The sequence below is a fragment of the Lepisosteus platostomus genome, chromosome 12 (genome assembly GCF_059453375.1).
Source record: "Lepisosteus platostomus isolate fLepPlt1 chromosome 12, fLepPlt1.hap1, whole genome shotgun sequence".
Taxonomy (NCBI): domain Eukaryota; kingdom Metazoa; phylum Chordata; class Actinopteri; order Semionotiformes; family Lepisosteidae; genus Lepisosteus; species Lepisosteus platostomus.
In genome coordinates, this window is record NC_142622.1 from 36,245,912 (window position 1) to 36,271,082 (window position 25,171).

The 25,171-nt window shown below is 35.7% G+C and overlaps 1 protein-coding gene across 3 annotated transcripts in view; it reads left to right on the top strand.

Annotated features, from left to right (window-relative positions):
- Positions 1-25,171, top strand: part of trappc9 (trafficking protein particle complex subunit 9) — a 619,314-nt gene that overhangs the window by 233,313 nt on the left and 360,830 nt on the right. For all 3 annotated transcript variants that reach the window (XM_088601827.1, XM_088601825.1, XM_088601826.1), the window contains 2 exons: positions 482-624; positions 12,706-12,816. In XM_088601827.1, coding sequence (XP_088457953.1) covers positions 482-624; positions 12,706-12,816 — 254 coding nt within the window. The remainder of the gene's footprint in view (positions 1-481; positions 625-12,705; positions 12,817-25,171) is intronic.

The window sequence follows — 25,171 nt, forward strand, 5'->3', positions numbered from 1 at the left end:
AGTGCAGTGGACTTCTTCAACATAAACAGTGAAACATGAACCAGAGAACGGAGGTGGAGACTACATGGAAATGCATTTAATACTGTTCAAAAGAGGCATTTCTTCATCGAGGGGTAATATGAGTATAGAACAAGCTACCTAGGCAAGTGGTTGAAGCCAACATGATTACTTCCTTCAAGAAACAACTGGATGAGAACTTTGAAGCAGTAAGCTACTATCTGCCATCCATACAATCCATTTAACCATTTTCTAACCAATTTATTGCAGGGCAGCCTGTCCGTCTGCCGAAAGGGCTAAATGACCCCTTTTCATTTGTAGTCTTTCTTATGTTCTTAATGGCAAACTTTGCCTTTTCTGTTCCATTCCTTTGCATGTTCCTTGCCCCCCGAAATGCAGATACAGTACACTGGTTGTCTAATTTGTCTAATTGCTGTTTGTTTGTTAATGACAGAATCATTTATTTCTGCTCCTTTTCTTGCAGACTGTCGAAGCAGTTTTGAACTTCAAGTATTCAGGGGGCTCCGGCCACGCTGAAGGTTTCTACCGAGATCTGTCTTTGGGACTGCATGTGGAAGTGGAGCCCTCTGTGTTTTTCACAAGGGTCAGCACCCTACCTGCGACCAGGTAATTCTTCAGAGAGCCCATTTACACTGAGAGGTCTCATCTAGATACAGTAGATATTTATTTTTTCCATTTTTTTATGTGTATGCTTACCACCGAGATAAAAATGTATGCAGTGTGAGGCATATCAACCATCCCAGGAATAATGGATTTCCCCTTCCCAGAATAGCAGCAGAAGAGCTAAGCAGTTATAAGGTCAGAAACCGTTGTTTGGAACAGGTTAGATTACACTAACCAAACAAGGTCATTCTGTATAATTGAGTTGTTCACAGAAACATTTATGAATTTTGTTCTGGGGGTAGAGTCACACCCAGTAGCCACACAAAGACCTCTCCACTTGTTCTTCTGTCCCTTCAGAAGATTCATGGCTAACACCTGAACAGGGTGAAAAATCTTTTTCATTCAAGTTTAATTAACATTGTGTGTATTAAAACATTTTTTAATATATAATTAACAACAGAGTGTTTTAGGACATCACAAATTATAAATGCATTAAATTCACCGCATTAATCTTGAACAGAAAATGGCTGTCATGTATGGTTAAACATTCATAATTTTGTGAAAGAGTAGAAGAGAGTGTTTTTCTTAAAATATCGATGTATATGTCTGAATGTCTGTGAAGGATTTAATGTCCCACATTTAAGAATTTCTTAATTTTGAATACTGTCCTTTAATGTGTCTTTTGAAGCCAGACCTGGTGGTAACATGATTTTATCTTTAATGAAAAGTAAATATTAATTCCTGATCCTCTATGTCAACTGTGTGTTTGGGAATGTGTCATATTATTGGGGCCCAAAATTAAGAAATTTCTTTTCTGTGTTTAGTTATTGTGGAAAAAATACTTTGAGGAAGACAGATTATACAATTTAGTCTGTGCAACTTGAATTATTTACCATAATTATAGCTGTAGTTTAACCCATCTATCTTACTTAGTGACAAATTAACCATCTGACAGTCCTGGCACCAAGAAATGTGTGTTCTTGAAAGTTTTCCATCATGAATTAAAGCACTAGATGTGCACACATTTCAGAATGGATATACTGTATATTTAACCATTTTACAGTGGCCCATAACAACTCATAAAAGTTACAAATCAGAGCAGGCCATTTGAACCCATGATTCCTCTTGGATTTCTCTCAGGATAGACCTGCATAAAAATAATTTACTGTTCCAAGTTTAAAACCGTTCAGTGCTGGGGAGTAAATAGAAGCTATACTCTTGTTGAGATACAGTATTTCTGTGGAGCCAGGTCAGTGTGTATGAATGTAAAAGTGCATTTAACGGGAGATTTTCTTAAACTCTTTTTGTTTGCATACTGTGCCATACTAAGTAATTGTATTGTATCAGACTGGAGTCTGAAAAGAAACAACTTTCATCCTTCTGAGGCTTCTCACTAAGTACATTATTGAGACCCTTGTTTTTTTCTGTTTCGTGAGCCCCCCAAACCTCTACTGCTGTTTACTTAATGACGTCTGACAGACAAGGGGATGATACATTGCTCATGAGTGGGATTTCATTCTGCACACAAAACGATTAAGAGAGATGTGGAGTACAATACACGGCTGGTCTCACATGGAGCCAACTACTTATTATCACTTAAACCAGTCTTTGAGCGGAAAAGTAACAAACAGAGAACTAGACATACACAGCTGCTGACATGAGATACTTTTTAATTTTCCTTTTCTTGAGAGCGAACATTTGTGAGTTGAGAGAGAACACTAATTCTCTAACATATTAGTGAAGCCTCTGTCGACTTCCATAAGGCAGTAGTGCTAGATAAAAGTTCAACATATAGATACATACAATATATAGATATAAGGGTGAATTTACTGAATGTCTAAGACGTTCATTTGTGAGTAGGGACTTTTTAATTGCCTTTTTAAAAATCAATCCATACTTTCTCCCAAGACAATTGAGTTGATCCTTTGTGTTAAGTAATCTCAAATCTTGGTCATCTTATTTCAAACACTTTTTTTTTGCACAGTGACCTCCCATAATAGGATGACCCACACATTGGAATAAGTTCTTTATCTATCTGTAGAAATAAAAGTTGAAAATCTGTAAAAGCTCCAGTGATCCGTGCAATGGTAGAGAATCTTTTTCTTTTATCTGCAGTGCCTGGGTGAAGATTGGGTAGCAGTTCCTTCAGTTGTTAAAATGAATAACAACTCAGTACCAAATTTTCTTGCTGTTGGTACTCAACCAATGGGAGCTGTTATGTATTGGAATGTTGAATTTCAAATCAGGGCCAAGCAATCAGATTAACTAAAAATTTTCTTTAATAGTGGTTTGTTTCATTAAAAATAGCTCAGGAATTGATTGCACCCTATTATTCCCATATAACATTTATCTGTTTTGGTAATTTAGAGGGTGTCTGTGTATGTATGTTGGTATTGTGGCTTTTGGGACACTCTTATGTTACTGGAAATGGAAGATTTTATTAACAGCACTGCAAGCATGTACTGTTCTTGTGGACTCATTTTATTATGGAAATTAAAGGCATTATGTATGCCAGACATTCATTTAGAAAACCAGAAGATTGCAGTGGAGTGCTTTATTCCATGTAGGAGCTTAAGACTGCAATTCAGAAGAATATGATTGCATTTCTGAGTAAAATCAAAAGCTGTGGTATGTCTACAAGCATTTCTAATTAGATTGATTTAAATTAAATTTTGAGTACTTTTGAAATAACACTGACAATACCCACATTCCTTACAAAGCAAATTCGGGGAAGCACATTAGCACAAGCAAACATTAGAAATAAGTCTTCTTTTATGTTCCTGTAGAAAGAAGTAATGTTTTCTCTGATTGGGGAAAAAAATAAGTCTTTCTCTTAGGTTTCTTTTTATGTGGACACATTTTTATTTTTCTGAACACGATAAACTACTATACAACAAAAATAACCATTCCCCACTCTGTAACCCCCTTCCTCCCAATTCTACCTCCTTCAAAGTTATTACCCATGGGCGTATAAAATGTGAGCAGCTACAATGGAACTCCCAAGCCACATGGCTTTGACTGAACTAGTTTCAGGTAAATAACAGAGACCAGGATCCGCTAATAATAGAAGAGGCAATGCAAAATCTCCTATGACAACATATTAGTGCTGTTCAGACCAGCCAAACAGCCAGTTTATTTTACTTGGGAATCCTTTGATCTTTGATGTCCCTGTGAGACACAGGTTAAAGCCATCGTCCAGCAAGGGTGTTAAATGCGAACAAGGAATATCCCTGTTTAGAAAAATGGAAAATCAGAAAAAGGCCTGTTTCCAAAATAAAGCCTTTGGAGCCTTCCAAATACTAATAGCCAGAGTGTGCAATGTAACAGGGCGAAGTGTGACCCTTCCTTAGATCTTAGACATATTGACCAAAGATAAAGCACGATGAATTTTAATGTCTGAATTCTTCTTAGATCCTTTCTAATCCTTGTTCTCAGAGCTAAAAATAGGCTCCTGAATTCTTAGTTATTGAAGCTTTTTTTTACTTTTGAAAAGCTACTCATTTTGTTTCAGGCTTACTTTATTTTTAAAACATTTTTCAAGAATAACTTCACGGTCAGCGGTTATTGATCAAAGGCTGTTTGTATTGACCAATGGCCCATTGTAACATTGATTCTTGTTAATGATCTTTACTGCAGATAATTTATTTTCTGAACTGAAAACACATTTACCTGCTTTATAAACGATGCATGCACACTCCTTATATGTGCTCTGTTTATAAAGATGTCAGTATAAAAAATCTATTGAATTTAAGAGTACTGTATGAAGTGGCTGTGAGGCCAATCTTCCTATTTTCCATACTAATAAATAATATATCTAATTTTGTCTTGAAATGATGGGATTTCATCAAGATGTTTCTTGAAGAAAAGCTGCAACAGTGTGGCTCTGTAGCTTGTTCCTGATTTTCCAGTCTTTTGCTTTAAAAAGTGGCATCTCTTCTCCATATTAAATGAATATTAAATGATTTTCACAATATCTTTAAGGTTTTTTTATTCTTGAAACAATTCCTATATCAGAATACATGTATATATACAGTATAGGAATTCCTATATATAAGACTAAAGACATTATTTTCTTTTCACTAGTCAGTGTAACATATGTATTCCTTTGCTATCAAGGAATACACCTGTTGGCCAGGGGCTTCTATCCAATGGAAAACCATCATGAAGCAGAGTGTAGTCTGTAAATCACGCACTTGGGTCAAGCTCTGGATTTTATCTGGGCCTAAATCGCCATTTAGAGTCGTCGTAGAAATGATGCTAGGGGGTAACCTACAAGTGGCATGCATAATAGCAGTTTTTTTTAAATGGTCGATGAAAGGCAAAAGGGTAAATCACTTTATGGATTTACTGCTTAGGTTGGTATACCTTGTGATGCCTGTTGTATTGATGGATGGATTTATTGATTGAAATATATTCATATCAAATTAAAATCCCATTAAGACTCTTCCTTTTTAAAATGTGAATCCAGTTTTGGTCAATGATTTTGCTTAGTGGGGTCTTCTCTGATCAATACCAGCAAATAGCTGACTTCACATCTCATTTATCAGTGTGGCGGATCTTAGCCCAGATATAGAACCGCTGTTCTTTGTTTTGGAATGCATTTTCATTTGCTAGCCATTCTGGCTGCATTTATTTTGTATCATTTTATCATTATCGTTTGCTTTATTTTAAGTAGAAAAAATATATATATATTTCTATTTTTCTTTTGTTGTGAATATCTGTATTAACACAAGTCACTTTTTAAACTTTTTACACCCAGAAAAATATATCAGGCATTGGTTGGTTAACTGTGAGATGGCAAAGATGTTCCACTTCTATTAATACTATCTGTAAGGTGTTGTTGAGTGTTCAAAGGTGGATTCAGAAAGTTACCTTTGGTTACAGTTATTTAAATTCCAATAGCCAAGTTGAGGTTGTTTCATTCCGTTCCTAATATATACAAAAATTAATCATGACGACCAAGCTCATGAGTTGTTTTCATTTCCGAGAATAAAGAATGAATGGAAATATATAAGTCTCTTCATACAGTATACTGTATGTCACTAGTTGCAAGTGGAGTACTTAGCAGTTGAAAAACGTGTTCCTTTTTTTAAAATAAAAAGTGTTACTGGCACCAGTCTGGCACTGAGTTGCCTTGATTAATTATAGCAGTTGAAAGCTTATGCAAGAAAAATCAGTGCTTTATCGCAGTCCTTGTAAATCATCTCCTGAAACAAAGGCAAAGATTGAGAGAAATAACTGAAGAAACATTGATATACCTTCAGGATGTATGTGCTTTTAATTACAGTTGATCGTTTTTAAAGAACTTCGTCACATTGTATGTAAGCAGCCATTTTTCCTAAGATTCAGTGCTCAGTAAGGTGTCAGTGAGTTTTTAACCTGCTTTCTGCTGTTTTGAAGTCTGCTTTTCTAAACTAACACAGTATTGCCCTTTTTAAGTGCAAGAAATAATCACTGGCTCTTTTGGAAAATGTGTTTACTGCAGGCAGTGTGTTACTGTTTGGACAAAGTTTGGACTTTTCTTTGCCTGATCTAGAAGCCTATTGATACTGTTCTGAGTGGCTTGATAGCAGAAACATGATTTTAAAAAACGTCAATGTGTAAAGTCATGCTATTTATTCAAGGAACAGTGGTGAGCTTGTATGAAGTATCTAGCCTCTGTTTGCAGCACAGGATATCTGTTATGTGTCTAGAATGTCAAAGTATCTTTTTTTTATCTGGCCTCTTTTAGAAATGCAGTTTTGGTTTTATACAACTTCCCTGCATTTAAATAATTTATTTTAGAACCTCAGGAACTGTTCTTTATAATTTATCAGTAATACAGTACATTGCTTGCAGCATCTTTATGTGAAAGACTATTTACCTTGAGGCGGGAATGGTGATGTGGTTCGCACAGCTGCCTCCAGGCTCTAGTGATCCAGTGAGGACAGACGAACATACTGTACAAGAGGTTAGGAACTAGTGAAGGCATTTTGGCCCGTCTCGGCTCTTTGGCAGTTAGCTAATTGATATGCTGTATACTGAGTATGCTGATTGATATACTGGATACAGTATAGGATCTTATCCAGCTGTTTGGAATGGGTAGCTTGTTCCATACCCCCACAACCTTTATACTAATGAGATTAATCCAGGGCTTTGATGCTTGTCTGCGCAGACTCTGCATGTTCTGTCCATGTTCTTGTGGCTTTTTACCCAGTGCTCCAGTTTCCTCCCTATCCCCAAAGACACGCAGGTTAGGCTCTCTTACTGCAGATTGCCCTCTGGATCGAATACTCTGATTCCTATTAGCCTAAGAATCATGGCATGATATGCTTTTTCATGATTATATATGTCATATGACAACAGCATGTTTGCCACTAAACGTGTCACTTTGACCTGCTTAACTTAAGTACTTTTTGAACTGTTCTTGTTTATAAAGTATTTTCAACTGATATGTTCAAAAAGTTTTATAAGAAATGTCTAATGTTTCACATAAGAAAATGGGATACTGTAAGTGATATTACATTATTTGGTTCTTCCAATACTTACAGAAGTGGCTATTTTATATTATGTAGTGTTTTTTCTTTTTTCTGAATAGTTATGTTTTAAACTCCCCACACTGAAGTGAATTCTAAGAAAAGAATTAAAACAATAGTGGGTGAAACAGATCAATAATCCTTCGGTTCAACATGGACAAATCTGACAGTGTTTTGAAATTAGCACCACTGTCTACTGTACCTCTTACAAAAAACACTTTGTGTCTGACTTAAAGATGAGCTTGAATGAAGGACTGTGACAAATCACTACTACCACTACTACTACTTGCCTCTGGGCAAATGACACACCTCAGTTACTGTTGTTTTATATCTGATACTGTATGTGAAGCACTTTTCAGGGAATCTGTGTTGAACTGTGTGATATGAATTTTGCCCACGATGAATTTCACAATATTTTGGAATAGAAAAGTGTACTTTACGGTGGCATGGTGGCCCATTGGCTAGCATTACTGCCTTTCTGCTGGGGGCCTTGGGTACAATTTCTGGGATTTTGCATGTTCTCCCCGTGTTCGTGTGGGTTTCCTCCCATTATCCACAGCCATACTGGTAGGTTAATTCGCTTCTGGGAAGAGTGAGTGTTTGTGTCTGTCTGTGTGCCCTGCAATGGACTGGCGTCCCATGCAGGTGGTATCCTGCCTCTCGCCCATTGCTTGTCAGGATAGGCTCCCCTTTTAACCCTGTATTGGATGAAGCGATTGGAAAGTGGATGGATGAATGGATGTGTACATCAACTTAAAGACAAAACTAGTGATGGTGAGTGTCCATGCTCAATCCATAAAAGACACACTTTTGTTTTTTTGCAAGTCTTGAGAGTGAAACCTCAAGCGATTTTTATTTTTTGTTGCAATATGGAGCCTGTTGTATGGACAGAAACAATAAGTCTCAATGATGGAGTATAATGCCTCTTGCCAGTATGACAATGAGGAATGTCTGTATGGAAGTATGTGAAAAACTGCTGTAACGTCTTAGATCAATCACAATGGCAGTGTCTACAAGCTCTTTTTCTATGGTAAGTCATGAATGAGACAGTCATTATGAGTTGGCGGAACGTAATATACAAAAGTATGAATCAGACTTAACCGTCCTGTAGTACATACTAATGATATCATATGCAAGTTTAGTCTTAATTGTGTATGTGTGTATAGTATTAAAATATTTAGTATTTTAGGATTGTTATTTCTAACATTACCAGGTGTTGATCGGCTGTAATTTATATTTCAAATCCATGGAAATGTAAACGCTACATAAAACAGGAACCAAGTAAAGAATGACCTAAAAAAATATACATACAGTAATTACATTTTTTTCCCTAACAAAAGCACATCAGTAATATGTTGCAGCTGCAAGGGAAGTTGTTGTGCAATTGATCACCGTAGGAGACTAATTTCTCTCTCCATTCTCTTGTAATAGAAACATTTTCTAATCCTTTATGCAGCATATTGATTTACAGGTGGTGCACAAATTGGCCAGAAGGGCAAAAATCACTTTATTGACATATGTTTTAGCTTTCTAAATAAGGCTGATTGTTCCTGTTAAGCTCCTGGTGCTTTGAAGGATGCCTTCTGATATTGTACACAAGATGCAAAATATACTTTTCTAGGATGATGTAACCAGACCCTGGTTAGTGTTTTTCTTTTCCTTCTCGTTTACATTTTGGTGTTAATGTGAATAATATGATCCTGAACAAGTCAATAATGAAGACTTTTTACGATGGTCTGAAAAGTTTTAAATGTTGGTGAGCTTGGATTGACCAATTACTACTACTACGACTACGACTACTACTACTACTACTACTACGACTACGACTACTACCACTGCTACTACTGGTGCTCCTACTCCTTCTATAAATAAGCATAAGCATAAGCAGGAGAGATGAAGAAAACATTTGTGTCATTTAACAACATGCGCAGTCTAGTTACCTACTTGTATTTGCTATTGTGAGCCCAAAGCCCCAGCAGGAAGACCTGAAGAACTGGAAGGATGGACAACTGAAGGTCTCAATTATAACATCGTGCCTGGCAAGTCTGAAGTTGAGGAAACCAAGCACTCTTGGGCCTAACTAACCACAACTTCAGGAATGCTGTTTCAGTCACAGCTTGCTAATGCCACAACACCAGGCTCAGTAGAAATGACATACTGTATGAGTATACATAGAAAAGGTTGTCTTGACTTTAAATTGAGTCATGGGTACATTTAATACTGTATGTATTATATCAGGTGTTAATGAGGAAAAGTTATTCTGCCGCAAGGTTAACAGAATTTAAAGTGCAACTTTAACTGTGAAAAGCAAAGTTGTAGTAATCTGTGGTGGAAAAGAATTCTTTTGGCAGCTTTTCCTGTTTTCATTAGCCATTTGCAAATTAGAATTTATGTGTGGGGTGAGTAATTCTGATATCATCCCTTTGCCAAAAAAGAGGGATGATCTAATCTTGGTTAAACTTTAGCATTTCCGAAGTCGTCTGCAATAAATGCACAGTGCAAAATGATATTTTGATTAAAATTATTTTCCCCCAGTAAGAAATAGAAATTTCTTACTCTGATTTTAGATAGACTTTATTTACTTTACCTTTATCGCAGAGACCACCTTTACGACACATAAATGGTAACAGATCTACCAGTTGGAGGAAGTCTTGTTCCATTAGATCTCCTGACAAATTTTATTTGTAGGCTTATTAATAAAATAAGGATAGATGGATGGATGAATTGGAAAACTGATGTATGTGAAGATTTTATAGAAAAGCAGTTCTGCTCTGTGAGTTTGAAGAACATTCCTGACATATTGTACCCTGTGGATGGTATCATCCAGGTGGGTGCTGCACATTGGTGGTGGAGGGGAGTCCCCATTACCTGTAAAGCGCTTTGAGTGGAGTGTCCAGAAAAGCGCTATATAAGTGTAAGCAATTATTATTATTATTGTGTCAACAAGGTTAAAACTGTTATTTTTGCTTTGTAGTCAATTTGTATTGTAGTGGCCAGATCATTGTGAACATCCATCCTTATTTTTTTTAGTTTCGTTTTGCACAATGGACATAATCTCTTGATATTTGAGTTAACATGCCAACTTTCTCAGGCATATCTTTCCTATCATTCAAATGTATTCCATTTCTTTCAATTTCCCATATTTTCACAACTACAGGCTGTTTTGATATGAGGCAACACTAACATTGTAAATGCCATTGCCTTTGCCTCTTTATTGTGGTATACAAACAGAATAAAGCATTGTAGGTAAAATATACTGTACAATAGTAATGAAGTCAACATATTTTTTTATTTTATATAAAATATATCTACAATATATATCTCATTCTATCCCTTTACTTTGAGCTCTTTGTACAGTAATTGGTGCATGATTGCCATTGAAATTGTACTTTATTTTACTATGTGCTTTGGATAACAGTCTGCTACTATAAATACAGGAATAAAATATTTGTATTGATTTATATCTAGTATGTTATTGTTAAATAAAGGCGAAAACTGCATTTTTTTTACATAGTTTCTCTTAGCACTATAAAAGCTCAATATATACAACCTGCTTTACTACCATTTTTATGGATTGAGAACCCTTCTTCTTTAATTTAGTCTGAAACCATACTATACAATGGTTGGAAATCTAACTTCTTTGAGTGAAAATCTTTACCTAGTGCTAGATCAAATGGAGCAAATACAGGAATAGCTACAGGATGTTATATTTGTGATTCACCCTCTCAAGGGAGTTTTTTTTGTTGGCCTGACTTTTTGAGGTAACTGTGCCTTCACATAAACTAGTACAAGGTGAATGGAAGTTGTTCGTAAAACAGTGGTTTAAGCAGAAATGTGCCTGTGGTTTTGCAAAGTTGGTCTAGATTGAAATCCAGGCACTGTGGCATAGGCTCCTAATGAACCTTTGCACCAACACTTTTCCTGTCAGTTAAACATACTTCTGCAGGTAACATTTTGCTGACTGTCTTCTTAATGCACAATTTGAAAGCATTAGACTTTCTCATAGACTTTTCATTAGACGATAACTGTTGTATAAAGCCATGTCAGTGCCTTACCTACTGTTTTTTTAACTGTTTCTAACAAAACATTTAAAGTGCAGAATTTTTTTTTTAATCAAAGTGAAATTGATTTCACGATCGACATGAAACTGAAACATTTCTTTCTCAGGGGAAAGTCGCACAGTATATATATCAAGTCTGTCAAAATGAATTTGACAAACTACTTCTATATTGGTACATCATCGAAATAAAAGAAGAAGAAACAGAATAATTATTTTCCTATTTCCTACAGGCTTGACCTAGTATGGGGGTCGATCTCAGTTTTTGATTGGTTCCTTAAAGTGAGTCTCCCAAAACACTAGCATTAAGAGAATACTAAATAGTAAAACAAAATGTAGGTGAAAGTACACATTAAATGATAGTACTGAATAACATGATTCGATCTGTTATGTTAGCTGAGAGTTTAAGTTGGCTCAAAGAGAATGCTCAGAGTGGTTCAGTGATGCTAGCCGTCCTAAAACACCTTTGATCTGTCTGCTCAACTGGACTATTAAGACCCCTTTCACTTAGGGAAATCTAAATTGCTTTGAGGAATTTATTTTTACTGCACAGTTTATGTTCTGCCTAGTACTCTCTATGCAGTTGAATAGATCTTTTGAAAAATGTTTCAAAAGTTATCATTTGTTGGGATTAAAGTTAAGCCTGGGGCTAAAACAGGTACACACTGCGTGAACCTTTCTGATAGGAACTGCAAAAGCACACATGATGTAGTTCACACTTACTTGTCTTTGAAAGCATGAGTTTGTTCTGAATCCTACATAATGTACTCAAGTCTGCACATAATCATTACAAGCGTCAAGACTGTTTTAGAATGCTTTTCGTGAGCCTTCCTGTTATTATTATTAAAAGAGAATTCTTCTTAAAGAAAAACAAAAAAAAGAGTGATGGTATGGAGGGTACTATAAATCATCTGAAATTTTAGAGATTTTATCTAGAAGATTGCTGTAGTTAGGTCCAAGGGTATGTTTGAGGGAAACTTGAAGTTCCTGTTTTCCTTGGGTCTTGACTGCTACATCTTCCATCTAGTGCATAGGCCTGTATTTGCTCGGCTCTGCAGGAAGCTAATTTTCTCTTGTGAAGGCAAAAATGGGTCACTGAACTGAACACTGTGGACATCACCAGCTTGAACTTGGGCATTAACACCTGACAGCTGGTCTTAGCACAGTTTGGAACAATGTGAACTGTCTTTTAGGTTAAAGCCTCATTCTGTATTGGCCAGATTTTCACCTTTCACTTCCATTCTATTTGATTTTTTCTGGTTTTATTTTAAAAATCTTTTAAAAAATGTTTAGTTTTGAAGTGTTTTTTTTCCTTTTTTATCCATATCATATAAATGAAAAACACATTTCTTTTCTCTTTAAAATAAGCACAACTCTTACACGTTGAACTTCTGTTCCAGTATTTCCTGTTTTTCTAAGCAATGCACACTGTATGAAATCACCTGGATTCTAGGATCTGTAGTGGTACGGGAAGCTCATGCCAACTGATTTTTGTTGTGTCCTTGCCCACAGTGCCCGTCAGTGCCACCTGCTCCTTGATGTCTTCAACTCAACAGAGCACGAGCTGACAGTCAGTGCCAAGAACAATGAAGACCTGGTCCTGCACGCGGGAGAGTGTCAGAGGTGAGACATGCAGGCTACAGCTCAGACCGTGACCACCAAGATCTCCAATTCAGACTAAAATGCCATTTTTTTGCAAGAAGTCTAGAGTTACAGCCCTTTGAATTTTCAGCATATGGAAATAAACTAGTGACCGGTGTTCTTACTTTGCATTTGCATACTAAAGAAGACAAAACCTCTCTGCTAAAAGCTAATATAACACATTAGAACATATGGATAATCTCTTTTAATTAACTCGATTACACAAATAACTCGCATGAAATGATAGCTAGTAGAGCTCAGTACCTCATTCCTTGTACCTAATAACTAGGTGCTAGTACTTAATCTCATTGGCCTGGGAAACACAACGACAGTTTATAGTCAGTGGTAAAATGTTAAAATAAATGAAGGTTTCTAAATTCAATTGTAAGTTCTAAGTATATTGCAGCTTGAGGCTCTGAGACAGTTTTCTGCTGCATACCAGATATCTTGTTTTCCAACTAAGAACTTTAAATAGGCAGTTTACGTGCCTTTGCCTTGTGTAAATGAGACAGTAATTGCTCCTATGGATTTATTGGGTAGTGTCAATGAGTTCCTATACCCTCAACTATATAATATGAATTGTCAATTTCTCCACCAACAGTCGTATTGACATGTTAACCACACTGCCTTAGGCGCAAGTGTTTTTTCTGCTTTAGTTTGTTGTTGGCAATGTAATTGCAATTTTTCTTTTTCTAGAGGTTAATTGTTTGTAGAGTGCTAGACTGAAGCAGTCTACGGCCTAAGCTTTTTAGGTGCAGCATTCACCGTTGAAATACTGTACCAGAAATATGCAGACTTAAAGGAGATAATTTTATTTACTATTATGATGGATGAATCCTCCTATTCATATATCTTGCTATCTGCCTGCCTCACTTTCTCTATCCAACTAGGAACACATTTCAGGTTTATGATGTATTTTTAGCACATAGTTTTAGTCTTCATAGAACCTTGGTTGCTTTAAGACGGCTGCTTGCTCTTAAAATACAAGGAATACCTTTCAGACTTTTGTAAAACACATACAGTATATAGACCTGTTGTACTGGTCACAATTAAGAAATATGTACATTTCTTTATGGAAACATAAATGGAAAAATGAAAGAAACATCCACAGCTGTCTATGGCTGCTTTGATCTGTCTGTTGAGATGGATCTGCTTTTCAGCATTATGAAACCAAGGAATTATGGGAATGTGAATATGAATTTCTGTGTCTGAGTTTTTTCTTATATCCCAGTAATTAATTAATGGAAACCTTTATTACCAGTGCCAGCACTGGTATACATTTACTGTATGTCTAAGCCCATTTTCAAGTCTAACTAATTTTTAAACCATGTATTGAATTCCAAAGTTATTAACCTAAAAGTAATGCATATTGTCTAAATAAACCATTATTTGGTACAATCTGCTTAATTTCACTTTGAGACTTCCCAAATCAACACTTTATTTATATACTGTATACACAAAGCAGTTTAAATGGTCATTTTAGAACATCTGACCTAGCCATTTCAGACCATTTTTTATTAAGGAAAAAAATATTTGTACACTGCTTTTATGTCCACTTACAACCTGCTTGCCTGCACGTCTTTAATACAAAATATAGTGCTTGGGTGCATCAGGACTCTGTATGTTAAGGAATCACGACAAGTATAAATGCAATGAGCAATGAGATTAGTAAAAACTGCTTTTTAATAATTAAAAATAATTTTTAAAAGTACTCAATGTGGGTAGACATGGCAGTTCAGCGATTAGCATCGCTGGGGCCCTGGGTTCACTGCCAGACCAGGAGAGGTTGTAGGCATGCAGTTTGTACTGTATGTTCTCCCTGTTTGGTGTTTCCTCTCAAAGTCCAAAGATATACTGGTAGGTTAACTGGGCAAATTAGCCTTTTTGTGAGTGAGTGTGTCTTTGTGTGCCCTGCGATGGACTGGTGATTTGGGTTGGGATAGGTGCCGGATTCCCCATGACCATTTATTGGATAAAGTGGTTAGAAAATTGAAAGATGGGTGGATGGATGGATGGAAGGAACGGAAGTACTCTACGCAACTGTTAGACATATCTGTGCTGGATAGCAACGTGATGGACAGCTCAGAAAGAAAAGTGGTTCAGGAATGAGATTGTAAAAAGCAATTTGTTTAAATGTGGTGTTTGTGCTATCTGCTGTCACTTGTTTTCTTTTTGGTAATGCATGCTTGAGTTAGGCATCCCATTAAAATTTCAGATATTCATGTGGTTCAATTTCCTGGAGATGGTTTAATTTCATTCACACAAAAGGCCCTTTGCAGTTCACAGCAGGTGTCAGCTTCTAAGTAAAATTGTTGTAGTACATTAAATAGGTGAGAAGGAAATACATAGAAATTAATCATAGGCAGAAGAAAATAGCACTTCCATCAAATTCAATTGTATGCATAAAGTGAAAAGCTAAATAAGTGCACAATCTGTAAAAATAAGATAATATTTAATGATACATTTATAAAGTATAATGGGTACCTCAGATTGAATAAATGTCATAACCAGTGTCCTGAGTTTTTAAGATTGGTATTGGGAATAATTTATGAATATGCAAATAAATCCCATCTAAAGTTGTAAATATCAACTGGAAGTCTTTTTATAAACTTTCTTTTTGACATTCGAAGAGGAAGAGACTGGATGAAGAATCTATGCTCTGGATTTTACATTTCTAGATGTGAAATGCAGCTGAAGCTGCAGAATGTGAACATGCATAAATGGTTTATAATACCAAAATTAAATGAGGAATCTCGGACATAGGTACTTAGTTTTTTCTTACTTCTGTTTGACTTGCTAACACTGACAAAACAGTTCATCTAATTGCTTTTTGTGAGACATTAAAGGATTGCTTTTTTAGTTTTAAACTAAAAATTGGTGACCCAGTGAAAATATTGGTAAGTGTAATAATGGAATTATGTATCATTCAAATTCAGACATGCTGCTATTTCAAATCCTGAAATGTCAGAATATGTCATTTGAGTTACTTGTCAAGGACTCTGTCAGAAGGAAAATGTCAGCCATGACTATGTAAGACATGCAAAGCATGAATTTAGAGAAGACAAATGTTTTATCAATATAATTATCTGCTGAAACTAAAAACGTTAAAATGGTTAACAAAATACAGTGGGGTTTTTTTCAGAGTGATAATGTCTTAATATGACTTTGATATCTTGTCAGAGTAGTATCACAGAAATTAGTTGGAAATGAAAATGGAACTTTCTTGATCAGCAGTTTGTTCTGTGGTCTGTCTTGCTTGCTAGTCTATGTATCCTTGGTTTCACATCTCTGCAATCTGTTAAGTATCAGTCAGATTTCCGCCTTTTAAATGTCTGGCAAGCAGTGAGATATCAGACATGTTGTAGCAGGTGGCTTTTGTCAGATGTGGGCAAGCTTAGATCTCCTCTGGACAGTTTTGTGCTGTGTGTATCTCTTCTTCTGTCCAGTATGTCTCAGAATCTGCTTTAATATTTTTCTTGTGCTCCAGACTAAAACAAGTTGGAATGACATAATAAATCACATGCCATATAAAAATAATCTGGTAGATTAGATCCTAACCTTACAAATGTTTATTTTACAAAAAAAACTATAATTTTACTGTTGTGCTGTACAGTATGTACTGTGTATATATATATAGTGCATATAGCCTGTTCTTATTGTTTGTGACAGGCCACACTTAACTGAACAATTGCAGGAGTGTTTTTTTAAACAGGCCTTCTTAATGCACATAATCCTGCTGTAAATGTATTAGCAAATAATCCAATAAAGAGAAGTGGAAGGTCACAGAGTCTGTTCTTGGCAGAGTGCCATATCATTTTTATAAAGCTTTGCCACCAAAAATCATTTCTCACATGTGGGATTTTCCAAAATGTTGCATTGTGTTTGCAAGCATCTATAGTGATGCATTTCTAAAAGGGAATGGTTAATATTTTTTTTTAATTGCAACAGAGTGGTGGCACTACAGAATGTGCTATTGTTCTTTATATTGACTGAAAATGTACTATTTTTTGCAAAGGCTATTTTTAAGGTTCATCAAATGTGTAGGCTTGTGTTCTGTCTCAAATGAAGTTTTCATTAAAAATGTGTTCATGAGCCACTGCACTGCAGGTCAGCCTGTAACGTCTAATCATCATGATTACAGCTGCAGAGAAACTAATCTCTTAAAAAGGTACAGTAGTTTTCCACATTGTGTGGATTGTGGACTTAATGTAATACATTATAAGTCCAGCATGAAGAATTAAATGAAAGGCACCCTGGTTTGATGGTGCTGTAAGTATTGCTGTCTGACAGTTCTTGGATCCTACTGTTGGTTTGATTCTGGTTTGGGCATATTGAATTCATTTTTTTCTTTCTTAATTTCAATGCATTTACAGTACTATAGTGATCCTGTATGATTTTTGGTGACTTCTTTAAAAATTGAAATCTAAAGGCTTTATGCTTAGTTCTAAAATTGTCGTAACATGCTTTAAGCACTTTAGAATAGTTTTTTTCTTTGTTGTCTGTAATGACTAGATGAGGAATCTGTTGTTTTTTGTATAAAATAAAGCTCCAGCAAATCACAGAAAACAACATTTTTAAAAGGTATTAATGACAGGATACTTTGCATTATATTACACATCATTGTTTTGGGTAACATAATAGGAATGGAACATGGATTTTAACCGTTCTTTTGTGATACAGCTCTAGACAAGCTAGGCAGGTGTCCCTGCTTTAATTGTATTTGATAGATCATATTCGTGTTTATGAATCAAAAACAACAAATAAATAATGACTATTTTCTCACCAGGTTTCACAATAGAACAGTACTAAAGATACCATGTATAACTACTGTTTTCTAAACAATTCTCATTGCTCGGCATCTGAGTCTCTTTTTGATTTCCTTGGGCTGTTTATTTTTTGACCTACACAAAGTCAAAAGCAGATAAAGATTTATTGTCTGACATCAATCATCAGTTAAGGTGCTCTGCCCAGAGTAATATTTTTGAGATGTTAACAATGTAAAGAATAAAAGATTAGTCTAATGTGACACCAGAAAAGTACACAAAACCCAAAACGATACAGAAATAGTTTTGTGAGCAGAAAAATAAAGCCCACACATCCCAGCTACATGCAATGTGCAACATCTACTGTGAAATTCTCGAAAAATGTAAAGTAATAGTTTTTGGACGACATGGTAAATTACATAGTAATACCTTAGCTTTTCCCTCCCCATATTGCTTACTTCATATACAGCTCAGATCCATCCCTGATCTTACATTATTGTATGGTTCATTTGGTATCACAATATTGTTGTCTTTCTCATTTTCCAGCTTCCCAAATTATGCTGTCACATTCTGTTTTCAGGCCATATTGAAAAATGAAAAATGTCAGTCTGCGTGATTTGTAGGTTTTTGGGAACTGTGTAACAGATTTAAATGGTATAACCCTCCTCAGTATGAACTATTTATCTGCCAGTCATCTTGATTGCTTATATACAGTAGTACTGAGACAGGAAAATGCCTAAGATAGTACCCTCTAGACTAAAGTGGACTTCAGTTATAAGTCAGACTGTTCAGCACTGCAGAAGAACAGCAGATTTCTATCTCTTTTTTTAATTTAATTGTTGTTGAATTTTTGTTGTCGTTAAATTTCAATTTGGAAAGCATTACTTAACTTCCTCATGGTTGTCGTATGCATAATCAGGCTTCAGTGCAGTGTCTTTCTTCAAGAGCTATCACTATCTCTCAAATTAAAATCACCGGTTTTAAGATTGAAAATGGAAGATACTAGTCCCTTCAGCCAATTTTTTCTACATTTGATCTGTGTTAAAGAGCAGATCACGTTACTTAGATCCCCTGCTTCCTTCCAAAACAACATCTTGTTCTAGGATATTTTTTCTTTAAAAAAAAATGTTGATAACAAAAACAGGTACTTATGAATACAAATTGGCTGTGTGATGTAGAGGTGTTTCTTAAATCAGATGCCAGTTATTTAAATTAAATTAGATTCATGTCAGCAGTCAGAGTTTTTCACTGTTTTTGATCTGTCTCTCTCACCCTATTTCTGCAGCCAAAACACAAACATAAAATAAAAAAGAAGTGAAATTTCAACGAGACTAGTCTGTCCCCTGTACCAACCACACAGAGTACTAATTGTCTAGTGACAGTTCTATAAATTGCTGAAATGTAGTTCTACCTCATTCCCCTATGCCTTCAGATATATCTATCTCAGTTTCTGCCTCTCATAATATTTACAAAATAGATTATGTATGGGATGCAAGAATGAAGTACTTCACCGAGTTCAAATTGTTAAAAGTGTTACAAAAAGCGGTCATGTAATATTTGTTCACCATGAAAAAGCTTGAATTTTTGCAGTTTGAATCTCAATTCAGTAAAACTCCACCGCACAATGCAGGCCATACTCTGAGTGCTTCATCGTTTTAATTACTGTCTATGATTTTGTTTTAGCTTTGCTTCACACGGTACTTCTTATTTTTTAAATTGTATTTTAAGCATGAATGTATTAAAAAAAATATTACATAAAAACAGAAGAAAAGCATTTGGAATAATAAGCATCTCATTATTTTTGTTTAGCTTTATGAGCCTTCTTCATTTGCCTTTCATAAGACAATCATTCCAAATAAATACAGTAAATCTAGCTTAGGGCATTGAAGACTTATAATACACAATTCATATTTATGAATGTGTAGATTTATATATATTAGTTTAAAATGTTTTTGTGTGGTGTGTTTGGACTAAAATTTCTTCACAAATCCAGCTTGCCTGTGGTAATATTATCTTTATTTTAAAAATTCCCTTGCTTCAGTCTGCAGAGGGCATATAGTTTTAAATTCATGTGTGAGCTAATTTGTTGTGTCTGGTCTTTTTTTAGTTTTAGACTGCTATAGCATAGCGCATTTATATGGCAAAGAAACAGCTACAGGAGTGTAGCGTGGACCGGTCTGACTTTGGGTAAGAGAAAAGTATTACACTGTCTTAAAGAAAAGCTACAGTTAAAAATGGTCAAAAACCTCCAAAGAAATAGAAGTAAACATATTTATAAATCCATAGCAGTAATTCATTCATTGCAGAAAAAAAGAAAAACAGTACCATGTTATGGTGGCACAGTAGTGCAGTGGTTATCATTGGTACTGTACATCACAGTGATGGGGCCCTGGGTTCAATTATCTGCATGGAGTTTTTATATTTTGTATGGGTTTCTTTCAGGTGCCCTGTTTTCCTCCACAGCCTAAAGACTGGTAGGTTGATTGGCTTCTGGGAAAATTGGCCCTGGTGTGAGTGTATGTCTGTGTGTGCCCTTTGATGCACTGATGTCCCATTGAGGTAGTATCCTGCTTTGCTGGGATAGGCTCCAGCTTGCATAACCCTGTATTGAATAAAGAGGTTAGATGGTAAGAAGGTTGGATGGTAATTAATGAAATAGGTTGTCACAAAATAAATAAAACTAGACGCTTAATCTATAAAGATTAGTACTTGATTCTATTCTGCATATATAGAACAATTTTTTAAACAGAAGCCATCCAGAAAGGAAATGTAAATTAAAATAAATAATTTTAAATGATTATGAATTCAAACTGATGCAAATATACAGTTATGAAAGGGATTATTGAATACATCAGTAGCATAGCTGGAAAAACTAGTTTTTCTTTTTTGCATCATGGATATTTTGCAATATTTAAAATGTTGTGTACAATTCTGGTCATAGAGAATCAGTCCAATCCCATGAACATTTCAGGGCTTAAGGGTGCAGTATGTCCTTCTCTGACAGGCAGAAGGAACTGTACCTTTTTAAGTCTTTAATAGAAAAATGATGAGGGAACCTGATTGAAGTATTCAAAATCTAAAAAGCACTGAATCATCTTGCTCGTATCCTTTTTGTGTTATGATTAGCAGAGAAAGGGTGATGGTCGTGCTGAAAAAGTATTTCTTCCCTTTAGTAATGAACATGTTTTAGAATTTGCGTCTTCTAGTTCTGGTGTCCTGGTAAAAATGAGTGTCATACAGATTACAAAGTTTAATAGTGTCTTTTTAGCCAAGAGAACTGGTGGCGAATTCTGCCAAATAACTCATGCTTTGTCGCAGATGGACTTGTTACAACAGAATAACTACTTTCAACCTTTTATGAAACACGATGCCCACACGGTTAACAGAACTTACAACTCTCAAGAGTTTTCAACACATGTTCTTGATTAATCATCACATTCTGTTGTGGAACATGTGTGGTATGAGCTGAAGAAACCAAGTGACACGTGCAGGAAAAGCAGGCAGAAGGAGGAATTCAGCAAGTGCCTCCTCTTGGTTGTGAAAATTGTTTGCTAAGGTATCCATATTGAAAAATACTTACAAAGCTCTATCATTCTGAATCCTGTATACCATGAACCATATGTTGCACAGTGAACTTACTAATCGCATAGAAACATATACTGTAAGGTAAGATCACTTTATTGGCTATATACAATTTCTTGTATTAGGAATTTGTCTTTTTGCATACCCCAACTTGCTCTCCATGAGAGACACAGTCAGGGAGAGAGAAGCTTGGGGTCAGAGTACAGGGTCAGCCATTTATATGGCAGCCCTGGAGCAGTTGGGGTTCAGGGCCTTGCTCAGGGGCCCCAACAGATCCTTAGCCACAGAGGTACCGCACCGCCCGTGTGCGAAAACCCGTAAATTTTCTGATATTTTCTTCTTTTCATCTCAATTGCTCACCTGGGATGTCAACTTACTGTATCTTGTTGCGCCAGTGCTGAGTATTCGAACTGAGTGTATAAGGTCTCCTGCTGTGCTTACGATAAGTGATGAGCTCAGTGTCTCCCCACATTTGAACTACCCTACTACTGTTGCAATCTGGTGTTTCTAATACAGTGCAATTGGCACTGTAAAAACAATCCCAATGATAACATGATCAATCTGGCATAGTGTTATGTCTCCCCATATGTGGGGAGGAATTGGGGGTTGTTCCCTTCAACTGAGTCTGCTCCAGTGCGGACTCAGATAAACATAAGTTTATCTGTGCCCAATTAATTAATCAATCCCACTAATTAGATGATTTAATGCTTTTGCAACTGACAAATCATTTGAATGTATCACAGTCATGAATGATCAACTGAAGGAGATAGTGCTAAAAGTGCTAAGTGCTAGATTGTTATAAAATATAGTACTGTATGTTGTCCTTTTTATGTCAAAAGCAGAAGCAGTAGAAAAAGTTAACTTCTTTTATAAGAAGCCATTTTATAAAGGGATGAAAGTGGGGAAGAAGTTCTCTAGAACTGGTGATAACACATTGAAATCTATGGGTATGTTTGCTCTTAGGAGAAAATGTGACAGTCATCAAGACAAGTAATTTTTATTTTTGACACTAGAAATAAAATGTATATTTAACAAGATTCATAGTCTTAATTGGCTTTTGGAAGACTGGCCCAGGTGTGAGTGTGTCCATGCTTGTGTCAGTGTCTGCCCTGTGATGGACTGGCGTCCCATCCAGGGTGTATCCTACGGTCTATGAATAACATTTCATGTTTTCTTAAGAACAGTTACAGTATGTATACTTGGAGATTTGTTTATTGTTAGAGCTTCTAGTACCTGTTTCTCTTCTGGTTCTTGTATGCTAAAACCGTTTAATGTACAGTAGCATGTTGTCTTTGCTCAGCCTGAGGCATGTTGTCAGTTTCTTTCTTGATGATCACCTGAGTGAATTATTTATTTCATACATCCGCCCTTTACCTTTCATCATCCAAATGTTTCCCATTATTATGTCTGAGATACCTTGCGTCTTTGTTTACTGTTCTTTTGCTGTTAAAAAGAACTTTGATTTTCTCCGTTGCAATAAGCTTTTGTATCTCTTCTCTTCCTATGTCAATACTTTCTCACAATTAATTTCCTCCTTTTTTACCATTTGATCCTGTTAATTTAAATCATTTTACGAAGCACTTTCTTTCTCTGTATTTTTATTTATTCTACCATTTAATCCACTATATATTTCAGTAATGGAATGTGCCTTTTGCCTCATTTTTAATTGGAAGTGCACTTACTTACTGTAAGAAGGTGCAATAGACTTGTCAGTGGCAAGGGGGTGGATATGGGGAACATTCACATTGATGCTTCTTACACCCAGCATGTATTTTCTGGTCATGAAAAATAAGAATCAGTTGCTCAATGTCAAAAAAAAAAAGTTAGGGAGAAGATTATTTTTGAGTCCCTGAAGTTTCTTGCTCAGAACAGACCTTTTCACTGATTTCAAGCATTTGCCTACAGTACTATACCTGTTTTTTTTATTTTTCAGATTTTAATGCTTCATTTTCACGTCGCTCATCTCCAGTCTCTCCTAGTAGTGCAGTAACAGGCTAGATGTTAGTCACCGTACATATTCAAAACTGGATAAAGGTGTTGAAAGAGGGTGACCTCTGGGTACACACAACTAATGAAAGAGTACCAGTGTAAACAGTGCATTGTCAGCGTTTGTGGGTTTCTGTTAGTTTATGAAAGTGCATTGTCTGTAAAAGTGTCCAAACTTTGACAGTTCCTATTTTAACTGCATAAGAGTTTATTTTTCTGTCTAAATTTCATGGTCCCTTTTTTAGTCTTGGGTACTTGTGTTCTCTATCCATTTCATTGTCGTTTCTCAAACTTGATGTTGTCCTCATTGCTGTCAGTACGCTGAGGACTAGTGACTGAGCTGTGTGTATAGTTTGTGTGTGATGGAAATGGCTTTTCTTATTATCCATCACTAACAAATGCAGGCTGTTGCTATAGCAATGGATTCTTAAAAACCTTCCACATTGTGTTTGCAAAGACAAAGGTCATTGCAGTTATTGCAAGCCTATAATAAGGTGCGCTTTCTACTTACTTTTTTACCGGAGAGGCAACATCACTTGGAGATATTCTCACATCAGTACAGAACACATCTGAGATTATGTGTACATCCTGGTAGATGGACATGGTAATGGAGAAAGAGAGAATTGTGTGTGACTGTGTGTTTGTATATGCATTCCCAGATCCCTGTTTCTCCACCCCCTCCTCCCGTCCATCCAGTGCAGATAGAATTGAAGTGTAAGGTGTCCCTTATTGGCACTGAAGCTGTCACCTAGCAAGCTAAAAGGCTTAGAAAAGATGGGTGATGAGCAAATCAGTAAATATCTAACTGTAGTAAGGTGCAGAGTTTTTATTTGTGAAAGGTCACTCTACTCAATAAAAACACTAATATGACATTTCCCAGGACCTTTTTAAACCTTCTTCCTTCTCAGCTCGATTCCTGTGACACAATGATATTAAGTGTCATTGATAGTGACATCTGTCAGTTTAAGTTGGAAGATACATGTTCCCTCTGGTCTTAGTGTTATTGCGAGAATATACCTGTGAGTCTTTTAGTTTAGTCTGTGTAAAATTTTTAATTTTCATTAAAGAGAACACTTATTGTAGCTTTTAGACATTGAATCAGCAGAAGCTATGTATACTGCAAGTCATACCTTATTTAAAACAAATCCTACTTCAATTGCATCACCTACTTGAATGTAATCTTATGTTTCACCGCAAACAACACTTTGTAGGTTAATGAAATGCAGTTCATTTTCCAAAAAGCAAAATGTCTGGTGTTTCAGATATATTCTTCTGACGTTTTGACTGCAAAGATTTAACTGTTATATGTGCCTTTTCCATATTAGAGGAAATACATTTCAAGCAAAAAACTGTATCGCATATATATAAAAGCTCTTTATTGTAGGTTTTGATGATATAAAGATTTTTAAAGGTACCTCTCAATCCATTGCTAAGGTAACTCTAAAAGTAGGTACCTTCTCACAGGGCTTACTGGTGCTCTCCTTTGCATAGCAAGAATGTGTGCTGTTTGTAACTCATTAGGCTTAAACAACCATCACCAGGATAAATTATTGAGACATACAGTTCTTTAACATGGGTTTATAGTATAAAGAATGTTGCAATTTTATTATTCTCCCAGTTATTGTCAGAGAAAAATGCTGATTAGGTATCCTATTTAATTGTAGGCTTTCCTGTCTCTCATCACTGATTATTATATCATCAGTTGTTTGTTTTAACAAAATATTGTTACATTTGAGAAATCAACCATGATATTTCTCAACAGAACAAACTTGTTTCTCTCAACTGTTATCTTTTACTTTGTAATAGAAAATAATTGGGTTAATTTATCACAGTGTGTTAACTTTAGTACTGTTTTTTGCTTTTTCAACATGTTTTTATATTCAGATGAGTAAATGCCATAAAACATAATGAAACCAAATACAACAGACCTCTCTTTGATTAGACACTGAATTAACGAAAGAGATTTCATGCACAGTATCCCAGAAAGCAAAATATATAAAGTATTC